The sequence below is a fragment of the Arvicanthis niloticus genome, chromosome 18 (assembly GCF_011762505.2).
Source record: "Arvicanthis niloticus isolate mArvNil1 chromosome 18, mArvNil1.pat.X, whole genome shotgun sequence".
NCBI lineage: Eukaryota > Metazoa > Chordata > Mammalia > Rodentia > Muridae > Arvicanthis > Arvicanthis niloticus.
In genome coordinates this window covers 1,323,541-1,336,174 of record NC_047675.1, presented here as the reverse complement: position 1 = coordinate 1,336,174, position 12,634 = coordinate 1,323,541, and the positions used below count along the sequence as shown (strand labels likewise).

The window sequence follows — 12,634 nt, the reverse complement described above, 5'->3', positions numbered from 1 at the left end:
GACAGTAAGTTTGGTGTAAGTTTGCAAGCCTTCTGGGCATCCCAGGATTGAATCTATGCCATTGCAATGGCTCTGTGTTCCTCTGGGAGCTCTAGCCACTTTCTGCTAGCATTTGGGAGCTGAGATTTTCTATAGGGAATGAGAGAGGGAAATACAGCTGTAATCACTGTAATGTCATGCCTTGTGAGTTATGTGTCACAGGAATAAGCACTGAGAAGATTGGAGTTACACACTCCAAATGATAAGACCAGTATTGTAACCAGATCTACCTAACTCTAAAACCCTAAAGCAGGCTAATGCTACCCCATATAGGTTGAGACAGCTGCATATTTAGACATGGCATGTTGATGATCAAAAAGTCTCTGCAAACCCAGCATTTTTTTACTGGTTCCATTTATAGAGAAGGGAATGGGGACTTAGAGATCTCTAAAATCACAGAACAATGTGGTGGCAGGGTGAGAAGTGATATGAAGCTCTCATCCCATAGCAGTCAGTGTCCCTTCAACTGTTAAACATATCCCTCAGTCACCACTCCTTCTTAATATGACATATCTTCCTTTTTTTTTATATTTTTATTATTGGATATTTTATTTACACTTCAGATGCCATCCCCTTTCCCCATTCCCCCCTTAGAAAACCCCTATCCCATGCCCCCCTTTCCTTTTTGCATTTATACACTTTTTTAAAAAATGTTAATCAAGGGCTTTATAAGCTTGGTAATGCTCAATCAGAGGTGGAACCCACTACCCAACCTAGGTATATCAACTATCTTTGGTGGAGACACACGTGAATATCTGCCTCCCTGTTTCCCCCTTCTTTCTCTTTCTCATCACCTAGCTCCTCCTCTCCTTCTCCTCCTCTCCTTACTCCTTCTCTTCCTCTCAGTACTCCTCCCACCTTAGCTCCTCCTATATATCACCCTTCTTGTTAAAATAAAACTTTTCTCTCAACATACAATTAAAGCATAATTATGCCAATTTGTACCAGTGAGGTACAAGATAGTCCTAATACCCAGTCCGTCATTTTGTTGACTAACCAGAACCTCTGTCATCTATCCTAACTAAAACACTTAGTTCTGAACCTAACTTTTTCCTTGGCTTTAGAATGAATGTCAGCTGAAAACCATCCACTCAAATCTTTTCTCTCAAGGTAAATAGCCAGGATTGGCTATGAGACTATAAGTTTTCAACCCCGTCAGAAATCCAGAATGACTGAGTTAACTATAATTGTGGGAAGCACGGTCCCTTTCTTATTTTTCTTCATAGCACTGTGTGTGTGTATGTGTGTGTTTAGCACCAATGTGTCAACTTTGATGTGTCCTGCATTATTGTTCCCAACTTATCTTTATAGAGTCTCATTGAGGGTGGTGCTCACCAGCTGGCTACAGTGGTTGGCCAATAAGCTCCAGATCCACCTATCTCTATCTTCTAGTACTAGAGGTACCGATTATGTAAGCATGCCTGGATTTTTATATGTGGGCACTGAAAGGATTTGAATTCAGGTCCTTGGGCTTACATTGTATAGCAAAAGAATAATTATTGTTCATAGAAAGAAACCAAAAAACAAAGGTGGTGGCTGGGTTTTATCCCATCTTATTAATGGGTGCTCAGATTATAATCTGACTCAGTTATTTAATTGGTATGAGAAAATTAAATATCAAGAATATTTAGAGGTTGGGCAAACAAGTACAAGATGCGGGGCTGTTTATGGAATATTGTGTCTTGGTCAGCAAGCTCCTCTTTTTTAAAAAAAAAAAAAATGTATTTCTCATAGTAGCAAGCACATTACCCACTGAACCATCTTCCTAGCCTGAATTCATAATGTCAGTTTTACTTTTTCTCTATCAGAATATCTGTATATATGAAAATGTTCCCTGTCACCTGGTTTTTAATCACTCTTTTCACTATAAGAACTGTAACAAGTTGTTTGACTAAAACACGCATCTGCCAGAATGATTCTTGGGTGTGGGATCAGGAAATCTAGCCCTGGACTAGTTCTATGACTTTGGGTATAACTCTAGCTCTCTGCGAGTTTCTGATTTCTCACCTGTAAAATGGTTATTAGGTTACTCCATGTAGGCCATATTTAGATGGCTATGAGGTAAAGTGTGCAGTGTACCAGTTGTTGTGTGTGTTGGGAAAATTTTATCTGAGACATCTTTCTGTCTAACCCCTCTGATATTTCACATCACATCATTTTTTAAATGAGGCTTATAAGTTCATGTTTATCCTGCTCTGAAGGTGATAGACTGGCCATCTGTGAAGCTCTGTTCCCAGATACTGAGCCTACTAGGAGGAAAAGACAGCATCACCGTGGATCACTTAGAAGTTAAAAAATGAGACATATATAAACAAACTCTATAGACACTTTATGACATCATTCTGTACAACACTGCCAAAGAGCAGATGGCTTTCATGGAAACATCTGTACCCCAGAGAAATCCCAGAGAAAAACCAGAATGTGCTCATGACCCAGAAGCATGCCACAAAGTTTTCAGTCACACAATTGCAACTAAGTCCAGCATGGACAGTGCATGGAGCCCTAAGATGGTCTAAGCAAGGCTCCTTACTCTATGGATATGTTCATCTCTAAAGCCTTAAAAATGAGTGTAGCTAGCTTAATTCAGGCAAGGGATGAAAAAGAAGAGAAGCCTAGGATTAGGAAATTCTGTGGACAGATATCTAGGTACAGGCTTGTCTGTTGTAGCTGGCTTCTTAGTTCCAGATCAGCTCCACCTTGTCCAGAATTAACTGCCCCAGAGTCCCTGGATTCTGTTGTCACTTCTATATACTCACTGGGTAATTCTCTGTCTTCTTATAAGCATATTTCATGAAAAATCTTTGGGGCTTATAGTGATCTATTTAATTTTTTTGTAATTCTCTCTAAAATGGAATCAGATAGATCAATGTGTTAGACTAAAAAGGCCAAAGTAAGTTAGGCAGTATGGTGGTTAGTACTGTCAACTTAATAAAACCAAGAACCACGTGGGAGATGGGCCTTACAGCATGCCTTGATTTACCCACCGTGGCTAGTGCCATTCCATAGGCAGGTGATCCTGAACTCTGTGAAAGTGAGGAAATCAAGTTGAACACTCCTATGAGTTCACTGATCTCTTTTGACTATGCATATAATAAAAACCACCAGGAACTACCTCAAGCTCCTGGTGCCTTGACTTCCTTAGCTTGGTGAATTGTAACTTGGAAGTAGGAGCTAAAATAAACTCTTTCTCCATTAGGCAGCTTTTTTATCAGAAAATTTTATAATAGCAATAGTAAAAAAAAAAAAAAAAAAAAAGTAAGATACACAAGTTGGTAGCTTAGAATAATGTGCACCTGTTTCTCCAAATCCATATGTACTCATGGTCACACTGGCTTGCAGCTGGGAGGTAGAGTGGCAGAGTGCTGGCCTAGCACCTAGGAGGCCCTGGGTTTAGTCTCAGCACCACAAACAAAATAGCAATTGCTGATATGCATCTATTCTTCTTCATCTACTCCTCAGAGTCCATTGGAATGCAGAAACAAAGGCCTCATTTTCATTTCTAGTTTAGACATTTACATAAATTAAGAGCCTGTTAATTGCGAATAATGTAGGAATTAATACTGGGATATGGGAAAGAGGAGCCTATGTTTTTTCCTATTCTCTCTCCTTCAAGTATAGTCAGGGCTTACAGAATTAGGTCTTCTGAACCTTCACTGAGCATATTGAAATGTGGCCTCCTCTACTCATGAATCACTGCAAGTAGCTTCTAGTTTGGTCTACTGAGTATACCAGAACTTGTTGATTAATACACACAGCAGGTAATAGTCAAATAATGATTTTTCTCTCTGTGTTTGTGTGGTTCAATAAAACTCAACTGCTTCATAGAAACCACAGGAAAGAAGAGCCTTGGCTGAGATTTCAGATGAGTGTGGTGCACTCGGCTCTCTGAGCAAATTTCTGGGGCAACATTTCCTATCTTATCTATATCTCTGTGTGTGTCCACGTGTGAGTTTGTATTGGCCAGAAGAATACACATGCATATGCTCTATGACTCTTCACCTTCATCTTTTGGAACAGAATTTTTCACTGGACCCAGAGTTTCAGGGATCCACCAGTCTCTTCCACCAGCACTGGGGTCACAGATGGGTACCACTATTCCTGGATTTTACCTAATTTAGTGTGTGTGTTTGTATATGTGTGTGAATGTGTGTGTATGTATTGCATACAAAACCTTCTGAGTCCACATTTTTTAATGTTACTCATATGTATGTGTATTTTAAGATGAGCACATGGATTAGATATGTTCTCATCTGCAGGTATCGTCTACACACCATATTGCTGAGATTTCATGGGTGCATTCTTGCTGCAATATAAACACCAGAACAATTCACTTCCTTTGTATATGTTGATGCACAGAGTTAAAAAGTAAAGCAGTTATCTGAAGGCACCAAATAGTCTCATTGTTTAAGGAAAGGATCTTTAGCACTTAACATCTTAATCATTTATTAGCACTTTAGATTTTTCCTTTGAGACCCTGTCTTGTTATGTAGCCCAGGCTGGCCTCAAATTTGAGTTCCTCTCCTTACTCATCAAGCTCAGTTCTTGGTGTGGCCATTCCTGAGGATTGAGAATACCTGGAAGAAGAAGCGAAAGTAACTCTGCCAAGAACAACTGCCAGAGCAATGTCACTGTCCTATAGGCTCAATACCATTGAGCTGGGTGATTAAAACTAGAAAATACCTTAGAGAGCACTTGACATGATAGTGGCATGGTGACTACACAAACTCAGAGAAGTCCCTAGGTTCAGTTCTAGCTGCTGTGTTCACTGATTATGTAACCTTGAACACATGACTGTACCTTTCAGATGATAAAGCCTTCATCAAAAAGACAGGACCGAGAGGCATCCTAACATGTGGGGCTAGTGTGAGGATTAAATGGAAGCACAAGTAGCTAGACCAGCTACAAGTAACCTGCTGATTTACCAAAGATGCTCTGTAAAGCTGAAACTCTTCGCTTCACTGTTTACACAGAACTTGTTCATTGTCACACAGAAAATAAGGATCAAAGTCATCAAGTCGTGGTTTCCAGTTTCTCCACAATCTCATTGTTTCTTCTCCTAGCTATAAACAGAAGTCCCTTCAGCCAGAGCCAGGGAACCTACTTCCACTGAACACTAAGGCATGTCTAACCATCATTTCAGGTAGCTCAAAGGCCAGTCTAGACCATTGTCCTTAGGAATGGAAGACAGAAGAGAAGTACAAACAGTTTAAAGGGCCACTTTTCCTCGAGTCAAATTTTGCCTATGCCTCTGTGGTTGCTTAAAGAAGCAATTTAGCAAATGTGTTTTATATCAGGAGAAATTCATGTTTAGTTTCTGTCATTCAGTTGTTGGGGAGTCCTCTTTCCTCATTTGAGAACAGGGTGCAGTAGGTTTCAGACCTGTTAATGAAAACACTCCCTCCAGCCCAGTGTCTCCCTGGGGACATTGCTCAGTCTCTGGGTGAAGAGGACACTGTATTTATGCAGCTGGTGTCTTCCTGGTGAGACATACCAGCCACACAGTCAGCAGTAAGTCAGCCAACACTAGAATTTGAAAAAGTAAGTAATCCAATCATAAAAGCATTGCTTCTGTCTGTGGAACACTTTACACTTTACAGAGCATTTTTACACACATTAGCTCATTTTGGAAAAATTCAGAGAGTTTGCTAACTACAGGGAGGTATACAGAAGCAGTAAAAATTTATCTATGAATCCAGCACTCACAGCAAAATCTTTGTTAACCTTGTAATGTTTCCCTCAACTGATTTTCTGGTGGATTTCAGTTGTTTGTTTCTGCTGTATTGGGACCTTTTTATATGTACCATTTTGAAAATAGCCTTCTTTGTTCAAGGCACATTATGTTGTCTGCCATTCCTTTTAAAGCTCACATTCATTCTGGGGAAGAAATGTTCCCAGGGCTGGAGGTCTCAAGGACGAGCCATGATTTTTCTTCTTTGAATAAGAGATGTGCACTGAGGGATTTCAAAAAGTGAGGCAGTGCATCTGGAAACATTAGTTTGGTATCCAAAAACCAGCACTGAGCAGGTGCTCTACAATATTGGTGTTGGTGCATCCCATGGCGAGTTAAAGGTAGTTTAATACTAACACTTACTTGGTATCTAGGTACATTGGAATCTCACAGGCAAATGTGTTTTAGTTTATCTGTGTGGGATTCAAATGAGTCATATATCACTGATACCATCAAGTTCATAAAAGAGGGCATGCACACTCCAGAACTAAAACTCAATCCTCCCTACTAGGAAAGCCACACCTTGCTAGTTGCATGGCATGACCACTGTCCTTGATGGCCATTCCCTTTCTTTTCATGGTCGTTCACACCGAGGCTTGTATAGCTTACACAGTGCTCAGCCTGTCCAGAGTTTGGGGGTTCTAATTTGAATAGTGTACAGCTCTTGCCTGTGTAGAGTTTTTCCTATGATTGTCTTACAAAATAAATTGTAGAGCCATTAACTTGATAATTCTTTTTCCCAACACATGTAAAATGAATCCCCTATACATACTACTATTTGGTCACCTTGCCATATAGAGTAAGATACTTATTTGAAAATTTGTTAAAGGAAGATGTGTATCTCCACAAGCTTCACACACACAGAGACACAAAAAAGTCACACATACCCCTCCCTTCTTTCTACAAAACCAGAAGCCCTGTACCTTTGTCAACATGTTAAAGCCACAAAGCAAATCCAAGGAAAGAGAATGCCAAAGGCATATGGCATAGGAATCTTGGCTCATTTGCAATTCAAAAGAGAGTGGAGGGAAAGAAGGCTTTAGTTGGTAAAGTTTTCTCCTGGGAGATAACATAATGGTTTTTAGGCATATTCTAGATTAGCTTTGGTTTTTGTTATTGTTGTTGTTGTTTTTCAATACTTTTGACATTTAAAAAAATCAGGAAGCGGTACTGGCAAAGAGGTAATGGCTTCAGTGGTTAAGAAAACTAACTGTTCTTCTTTAGACCTGAGATTGCAACCTTCCACAATTCAAATGCCAGGGGAGCCAATGAACTCTCCTGGCCTTCACAGGCATCAAACACGCATGTGATGCACAGACTTACATGCAAACAAGTGCTTATACACAAATATATACAAATATATGCAAAGTAAAAATGCTAATTTAAAAAATAATTTGAAGGAGCAGGCTGGGGGGATGCCTCAGTCCTTAGGGTGCTTGCAATACAAGCATAATGATCTGAGTGTGATCCTCAGCAGTCACATAAAATGCCAGGTGTGGTGGTACACACTTTTAATCCTAGTACTTGGGAGGGAGAAACAGGTGGATAGCTCACTTGCTGACCAGCCTAAAGAAATCAGCAAACACCAAGTCCCAGTGAGAGACCCTACCTCAAAAATAAGTTTAATTGCTCCTGAAGATCTTCAACATGCGTACAAGCACACACACACACACACACATCAGGAGGACAAACATCCTGACTTATCTAACACCTGACCCTTCTCTTTTATCTAGACCTTTCCTGCTGTTGTCATCAGGGTAGATTCTTTTCTAAAGGCCTTAACAGGTGATTTTTGAATGAATCATTCCCTCACTCCAAGACTTACACTTCACATGCAGTACACATTCCCACCGTCCCCTGTAGTTACCTTTGCTTATATGCTTGAGGAATTTGGAGTTCAGAAAAGTTAATAAACTGCCCACTCACCTGAGAGGAGGGATTGAGCCTGTGACCTCAGCTTCTGCACTGACTAAGAATCTTCACCTGAGACCAAATCTTCTCTTGAGAGTATAAGTGTGACCTGCCTAAGGGACCTCAGGAATTTAAAGCTGCTTTCTTAGCTGTCATGTGAGGTTTATAAGGATCTGTCCGGAGTGTCTGGAAGAGGATGAACACCTGTGCAGAGCTTGCTGTATATCTCCTTGCTCTCTAAAACTTGTTGAACAACCACAGACCCTTATATGCAAATAGTGAAAATAACAATACTAACAATACAGACTTACTGATTACTGTCCATGAATAGTATTAAAGGAATCAAAGGAAAAATTGATGGGCAAGCTATCATAGTGATGGTGTTCATCTTTTGCTCAGCAAATGTTATGCATACATGCAACCTGTAGCTATTGAGCATTTTGTTGTGCACTAGGCATAATGCAGGGGGCCATCTTGTAAGTCAAGATTCCTTCAAATAATTGCAATTATTGAAAGAGCTTAGTGGAGTTAGGTAGCAACTTTTGAAGTCTAGGTCCAGCAATGATCTCAGAGGAAAGAAATATCTAGGCTGAGTCTTAAAAGTTAAATAGATGGTGGAAAATAGTTTGGTGAGAGACAGCTTTGCCACGAGGGAAAATTGTGATGCCCAGTGAAGTCAGTCATAGAAATCCAGAATGAAAATTGAGTCTGAAAAGCATTAATGGGGAGCCTGCAGAGCATTTTTGTGTTGGGTAGGACAGCTGTCTGTGGTTGTCACAAGAGAGCTCCAGATCTAATCTTGCATATCAGAAGGGGTCATGTGGTGCATAGAATCATTGATGAGTAAGAATTCTGTCCTGGTCCTATACTAGCTAGATGACCAGAAGTGTCTCAGATCACTAGATCTCAGCTGACTTCCCAGTGAGCATTTGCAAATATGTGGATTGCATCAGGGTTGTACAAGCTTTACCTGATGAACCTATGAGCATTTACCAAAAAGGGGCTCCAAGATGAACTGTCTATAGATTAGTCAGACCCCATAATAAAAGCATGCCCCCACCAAGTACTCATACCAAATTATCTATTATATGTACCTCAGTGGTCTACAAGAAGTATTTGTAGAACAACTCATCTGAGCTTGTCTGAATTTGCTCACATGATGTGATCAACTGAACAAAATATATCTGCCACAGGTATCTGTCCTCTCCCATCAGGATAGCCTGAGCATTGGCTCCTGTTTATGGTAGAGAATCACACATTGTCTCTTGGAGTCCAGCCTCAGAATAGGAGGATATTGTTATCCCTCAATTCTAGCAAAGAAAGCCTATCCCAAGTTCAGCTTAGATATCAAGGATAGAGACTCACAGCTTTAGTAAGCACCATTGTACAGAGTGCAGCCATGCCAGAGATTGGAGTGAGGAAAGGAATAAAGATACATGTGCATGCATGCCAATGCTACTCTCTTGAGAAATAACACAGTAGCATAATAAATACATCAAGACAAGTATCTTCAGTGATGGAGGGCGATACTAAGAGAAGCAGGTTAATGTGTACTCCTGTGAATTGTGCTATCAGTTTTGAAATGTAAAAGAATATTCAGGTTTTTTAAGGATTTATTTATTTTATTTACATAAATATACTATAGCTGTCTTCAGACACATCAGAAGAGGGCATAAGATCCTGTTAGTGATGGTTGTAAGACACCATGTGGTTGCTGGGAATCGAACTCAGGACCTCTGGAAGAGCAGTCAATGCTCTTAACCTCTGAGCCATCTCTCTAGCCCAAACATGAAGTTTTTGAAATCCTGTTTACTTTCAGTCAGGTTAGTAAGTCCAGAAACCTAACATAGATAGATAGATAGATAGATAGATAGATAGATAGATAGATAGATAGATAGATGATAGATAGATAGATAGATAGATAGATAGATGAGATTGATGTGACAGGACAAAAATCACAGCCAGTTGTATGACCCTTGGGGAATTTTATTTTTAATTTAATTTTATTGAAATGTCAACTCCACATACTAAATCTTCTTCCCATAGCTGTAGCTTGCAGAGCAGTAACAAATGCTTGCACTCAGGTAAAAGTCACATGCCACAATGATGATGTAAGTCATTCCCATTACCCCAGAAGCTCTTTGGTCTTTTTCCAAGACACTTACCAGACCACCACTCATATATACCAAGCCCTTTCTATCACTGTAGTTAGTGTTTTTTTTCAGGTTATAGATACTCTTTTTCTAATTCCTTTGAGAGCTCAACTGTTCATCTGTTAAGCAGACAGCATCATGTGCATGTTAGTGGCACTTTGGAGTTTTACCCCAAGGGACTATAGTAGCTTGGGAACTTGTAGCCATGCAAAGTTTTAGCTACTTGTTAGCAGATCAGACTACTCTTTTCATTGGGTCAGTAGGAAAAGGAAGCATAACTAAAGATGCTTTTTTACTAATGAGGACAGACTTTCAGAGAGTTAGAAAAGGTAAGAGAGGTTGTCCTGAGTAAATTTTGGCTAAAAGGAAAGAATTCTGTGTTAATAAATACATTTACTTGGTTCTTCTTTCTAAACCTGACCCAAAGGTTAAAGTGTTTAGTTCCAGGAAAGCAAAACCATCAGGTCACTCAGAAGCCCTTCTCTTTTGGGATTTCTTCATCTACAAGTATCTTCCTTGTGTTAATTAACACCAAACCATTTGACTGTTTTACCCATGAAAACACTGTGTTTTGTTTGTAAGGATTTGCATGGCCCTGCATTGTCAGCTAGTATCACTTGTGTGTCTCTTGGCCACAAGGAGGCTCATCTCTCATATGGGGAAGACTCAAGCCTTTGTGATCACCTCTTGAAGTTAGAGTAAATTGCGAGGAAATAAAATGGAAGTCTTTTCTGTTGAACCACCAGCATGGGAAAGAAACTATAGCAGGTAGGCTTCTGAGCCCTTTGGTGCCTTGCTTCCTATCCCCAAGCCTTTTTCTTCCTTTGCAGCTTCAGAAGCAGCTGTCTGAGCTGGATGAGGATGACTTGTGTTATGAATTCCGGCGAGAGCGCTTCACTGTCCACAGAACTCACCTGTACTTCCTGCACTATGAGTTCGAGCCTTCTGCTGACAACACAGATGTTACCCTTGTTGCTCAGCTCTCCATGGACAGGTATGGCCTATGACCTTACCCACCACATGGTATTCATAACTGATGCTCTTTACCCCATGGAACAATAGAGGATGAGTGATGGTCTTCTAGGATTAGAATATTCAAGTATACTTGAGGTTGATCTTAGTCCCATCCCCAATGCTGCACGGCAGAAGTATCCTTTTATAGTTGCTGGTGTTGCTTGAGGGTTGGCTCATTAGGAGTAAAACCCTACAGAAGAGACTGCACACTGGAGCCTTAGTGGCTATCTTAGTTACTATTCTATTGCTGTGAAGAGAACCATTATCAAGGCAACTCTTTAGAAAGAAACCATTTAAGTGGAGGCTTGCTTACAGTTTCAGAGGATTAATCCATGATCGATCATCCTGGTAGGAAGCATGGTGACAGGAATGTATGCATGAGACAGAGTTTACATCTTGATCTGTAGGCAGGAAGGTAGAATGAGACAGGCACTGGGCTAGGTATGGGCTTTTGAAACCTCAACTCCCCACTCCCACCCTACCTCCTTAAAACACAATTCCTTCAAAAAGGCCACACTTACTCTAACAAGGCCACATCTTCTAATCATTTTCAAACAGTTCCACTGTCTGATGTCCAAGCACTCAAATATATGACCCTATAGGTGCTGCCATTCTCATCAAACCACCGCAGTGGCCATAGTAAAACAATGACCGTCTCTTCTCCTCACATGTGCTCTAACATAACAGTCCTTCATGGATGCTTCCCAGTGGCACTGCTATTAGGCTAGCCTTTTCTTAATTACTGTCTGCTAGGCTGGCTCTCAATATGACAAGAGACAAATTGAGTCACAGTGGGGAGCTTTTGAAATAAATTCATACCCAGGCTCCATAGCAAACTAGCCAAAACGGAATCTTTGTCTAGACATTGTTTTAAGCTTGCAGTGTGTAATCCAGGATCGGGAATGTAGACATCCATAGACAACTTAATAAAATTATAACTGCAGCAAGGGCTTTGAAGGGACTGGGATATATAATACCAATCAAGTCAGGGATCTTCTGTAGATAATGTCATTGTGGGAAGTCTTTCTGAGAAGGAGACATTATCTGTAGAGACCTAGAAGGAAAGGAAGAAAGCTAGGCATACCAGTTTCTAAGGTTTTTCCAGACAGATGAACTAGTGAGTCCAAAGGGCCCATGGTGGGAGGCATGATTTCCATATTACAGAACCTGACTTGAGTAAAGTATATGTAGCCGCACAGTTTTTGTTGAGTGAACTACCCACAGGGACCAGAAGAGGGTGTTGGATCTCCTGGAGCTGAGTTAAGGATAATTGTGAGCTGCCTGACATGGGCACTGGGAACCATACTCAGGTCCTTGCAAGAGTGGTACATATTCTTAATTGCTGAGCCAGTCCTTTCTCTCCATCTCTTATTTATAATTTTGCAAGCCTCAGTGGCTACAGAAGGATTTGAAGCTCAAAGGTTGCTGTCCCAGAGATAAGCAGCTTTCCTCTACCTAACCATGTTACATAGCTGACTCTCATACTGGCTGAGCAGCTTCCTTTTTAAGTTACACAAGCCCCCACATTGGGTGCCCTTACACAGTGAGTGTCCTTTGGACCATGCTATCTCATTTCAATAGGACATTTGATTGAGTGTCTATTGAGCTACCTGACATTCTTGTCTGTGCTGTGGATGAAGATGCTTTGGGATTGCTCTAAGATTCAGTGTACAAAGGGCAGTAGTAGGAGTGCAATCAGTGTTCCATAAACACCACTGTTATTAGTCATGGGTGAATGAACAATGTGCAAAACTTGAAGGAGCAAGACCCCAGACATAAACTCACAGAG

The 12,634-nt window shown here is 40.6% G+C and overlaps 1 protein-coding gene across 6 annotated transcripts in view; it reads left to right on the top strand.

The window, feature by feature from the left end:
- Window positions 1-12,634, top strand: part of Large1 (LARGE xylosyl- and glucuronyltransferase 1) — a 425,417-nt gene that overhangs the window by 382,383 nt on the left and 30,400 nt on the right. For all 6 annotated transcript variants that reach the window (XM_034522395.2, XM_034522396.2, XM_076915421.1 and 3 more), the window contains one exon: window positions 10,662-10,825. In XM_034522395.2, the coding sequence (XP_034378286.1) occupies window positions 10,662-10,825 (164 nt within the window). The remainder of the gene's footprint in view (window positions 1-10,661; window positions 10,826-12,634) is intronic.